The sequence below is a fragment of the Triticum aestivum genome, chromosome 7A (assembly GCF_018294505.1).
Source record: "Triticum aestivum cultivar Chinese Spring chromosome 7A, IWGSC CS RefSeq v2.1, whole genome shotgun sequence".
NCBI classification, from domain to species: Eukaryota; Viridiplantae; Streptophyta; class Magnoliopsida; order Poales; family Poaceae; genus Triticum; species Triticum aestivum.
Window position 1 is genome coordinate 636,234,162 of NC_057812.1, and position 3,484 is coordinate 636,237,645.

At 42.3% G+C, this 3,484-nt stretch overlaps 1 protein-coding gene across 1 annotated transcript; it reads left to right on the plus strand.

The window, feature by feature from the left end:
• LOC123154064 (F-box/LRR-repeat protein 14) lies at positions 1 to 2,793 on the plus strand. The gene is made up of 2 exons (XM_044572866.1): positions 1 to 174; positions 1,015 to 2,793. The coding sequence occupies exon 2, from the start codon at positions 1,028 to 1,030 to the stop codon at positions 2,456 to 2,458; it is 1,431 nt and encodes a 476-aa protein (XP_044428801.1). The 5' UTR covers positions 1 to 174; positions 1,015 to 1,027; the 3' UTR covers positions 2,459 to 2,793.
• Positions 2,794 to 3,484: the final 691 nt, after the last annotated feature.

The following is a 3,484-nucleotide window of genomic DNA, read 5'->3' on the forward strand; positions in this document are numbered from 1 at the left end:
TCTTCCTCCGCTTCCGCTGGAAAAGAGACTAGGGCTTACACTCTCCTCTCCTCTCCTCCGAATCAAAGAAGCGGGGGCATTGTCCTCCGCTGCGGGCCGAGGTCGAGCGGCGGCGGAGATACCCTCCTCTCCTACGGCCTTCGCCGCCGTTTCTATCTCCCGATCGTGCTCAAGGTACCGCCGTTTTTCGCTTCTCCTGACCCCTGTTCCGCTGTTCGTTGCGTTGGTTCCCCGATTCGACATGTACACGGTTGTTTTCTCGATTCGCTCTCTTGATTGATAGGGGAAACCAAACCGGTAGTATCATCCATAGATTTATTGCTGTAAAGCCATTCTTCTAGTTCTAGGTAGAAAGTAAGCTTTTTGCAGCTGAGGACTAGCCTATGGTGGCAACAAATACTAGTATTTCTAGTTGAACAGATATTAGATTGGCCTTATCTATTGATAATCACTGCACCCTGTGAACTCATCGGCTGTGGCTAAATGATTTCCCTACTTCCTTTCTTGCCCAAGCACGCTACAAGTACCAACTATTTTGCATATATGCTCTGGTTTTCATGTTATTAATTGATAGGTGCCTCCGAATAAGTTCTAAAAAAAGTTGGTTCAGATTCAGCACGTGGGTCTTCTTGCGGAATTGCTTGCGTCAATTCTGGCTCGTTTCTTTGTATTCTCTTGGTTAGTTCATTGTTCAGGCTCTGCTACTTAATTACGGTTCTAGTTTAATTCAATGATGTGGCCTGCCTGTAGCGTCATTTTTTCTTTCCAACAACCTAGAGACAGATAAGGTGCTAGCTACTTTAATAAATCTCCATGCTTATGAAGAACAAACGAGTTTTGGACGGATACAGAAAATGCTCAAACTTCATCAGTATTTTCTTCGTAGCAATAAGTGTTGCCAGTGTGATCTCCATCTAACTTCACATGCATTATTTTGATATATCATAAGTTTGAGTCCAGCTCTTCCGGTTGTTTTCTGAACCTTGATATTTATATATTACCTGATTTGTACAGCTGAATTTGTTCGATGGAGGACCTACCGGAGGCTCTGCTGACAGAGATTCTCAAGAGGATCACCAGGACAAGTGATCTGAATTCTCTTTCCCTTGTGTCAAAGCAGCTCTACAAGATAGAGGGGAATCAAAGGGGTGCTATCCATGTTGGTGCCGGTCTTTGCACTGCTACAAAAGCACTGACATCATTGTGCGTCCGGTTCCCAAATTTGCAGAAAGTGGAAATCGATTACTCTGGTTGTATACCTGGACATGGAAAGCAGTTGGACAACAAAGGCCTTTTTGTGTTTTCATCTCACTGTTCCTCGCTGATTGACCTCACTTTAAGCTTCTGCTCATGCATTGATGACTCTGGGCTTGGTTGTTTAACTTATTGCAAGACATTGGTGTCTCTCAGGCTGAACTCCGTACCAAAAATAACTTCAAGTGGGCTTTTCTCGGTTGCAGTTGGTTGCACAAGTCTATCTGCTCTCCACCTTATTGATTGCGAAAAAATCACAAGTGTAGAATGGCTGGAATACCTTGGTAGGGATGGATCGTTGGAAGAGCTTGTAGTGAAGAATTGCAGAGGAATCAATCATTATGACTTCCTTAAGTTTGGTTCAGGATGGATGAAGCTCCAGAAGTTTGAGTTTGAAATGAAAAGACATGATCGTCTTCCAGGTGATGTGGTCTATGACTCCTCATACGATGCTCACAGAATGGATATATATGATTTCTGCTGTGAGAGTTTGAAGGTTTTAAGGTTGGCGCATATTAGAACTTGGCCAGAACTAGGACTTCGTGTTGTCCTAGGGAAGTGTAAAGCATTGGAGAAGCTTTGCCTTGAGTATGTTCATGCCCTAAATGACAATGACATGATTGCATTATCTCGGAGTTGCAGCAACCTTAAAAGCATCAAACTTTGGCTCAACCTGCAGCGCTACTCTATTGATGTCAGCCATTGGGAAACCAGGACGCCATTTACTGATAACAGCCTTTACGCTCTAGCCCTCAATTGTCCCATGCTTCAGGTCGTAGACCTCAGCTTTATACCATGTTCCCCTGACTGGCCATCAGAAATTGGATTCACACAGCAGGGTTTTCTGGCACTCATTCAGTCCTGCCCAATTCGTGTTCTCGTGCTAAACACCGCCAACTTCTTTGATGATGAGGGGATGAAGGCCCTCTCATCCTCACCACATCTGGAGACACTCGAGCTTATAGCGTGTTTTGCAGTAACTGATGCTGGGATGCGCTTCATTGCGCACACCCCATGCTTGAGTCATCTCACACTTCGGGTGTGTCATAAGGTTACTGATGTTGGATTGGCTGAACTGGGATGTGCACGTAAGTTAGAGTCTTTGGTCATTGAGTATTGTGGTGAGATCTCTCTGCAAGCTGCGCAGGGTGTTGCCAAGTCAGTTCACTACTCCAGCAAGTTTCCAGATTCCCTTATGTATTGATGAAGTGATCTCCAAAATTTTCAGTATGAATTTGCTGCTGAAGCCATTAGCTTGTTCAGTGTGCATCATTGGACAAGGTTGTGCATCATCAGACCTAGATTCACTTGTCTGGACTTTCTATTGCTTCTACCTTTACTGCTATAATTTTTCTGTATGAAACTTTTATAGTAGGCACCACTCGAGTACTGTAATTCTTGTTGCTTAATTTCTTACTCTCTCTATACCGATGTTTTGTAATCCACACAAATCGGCCCAGATTCCCTATTTTTGCTGTTTGGTTTCTACTCTAAGAAATGTCGTGAACCCTTTTTACTACACAAGGGATTTTGAAGATCTGCCTCTGCCTGCTACTCCCTCCGTTTCTAAATATTTGTCTTTCTAAACGTTTCAAATGGACTACAACATACGGATGTATTTAGACATATTTTAGAGTGTAGATTCACTCATTTTGCTTCGTATGTAGTCATTTGTTTAAATCTCTAGAAAGACAAATATTTAGGAACGGAGGGAGTATTTGCGTGTGGCAACTTTGGTATGGATCAGTGTAGTAATGGTCAATGTTTCACATGGAGACCTGTACTACAAAGGCGACATGCTTGTTTTGTTGATGTTGATTCTGTTTGGGAATGTCTTTTCATTTGCTTCTCAAAATATAAGTTACGAGTAGTTACTACGTAGCATAATTTGGGTTTTTAGATTACAAATGCAGTGTACTCATCTCATTGAAGTTGAGTACAACTGAAACTTGAGCCACTGAAGGCAAATAACATAGCTGTGTGCTAATTACAGGCTTCTAGAAATTTAGAGGGGGTAGCGTTTCTTATACATATCACAAGAGTATGATGAGTGTGGAAAATCAGAATTGGGTACACCATTTGAGAAGATCGTGTCCTAAAATTGGAGAAGCCAGTGCTGAACTTTTGTTGTGATTGTCGTGTACTAAGTTATAATCTGGCTGAAAACAATTGAACTCTAAAAAGTATTACCTCTGTTTGAAAATATATGTAAAACTTTTGATAGGCTAAA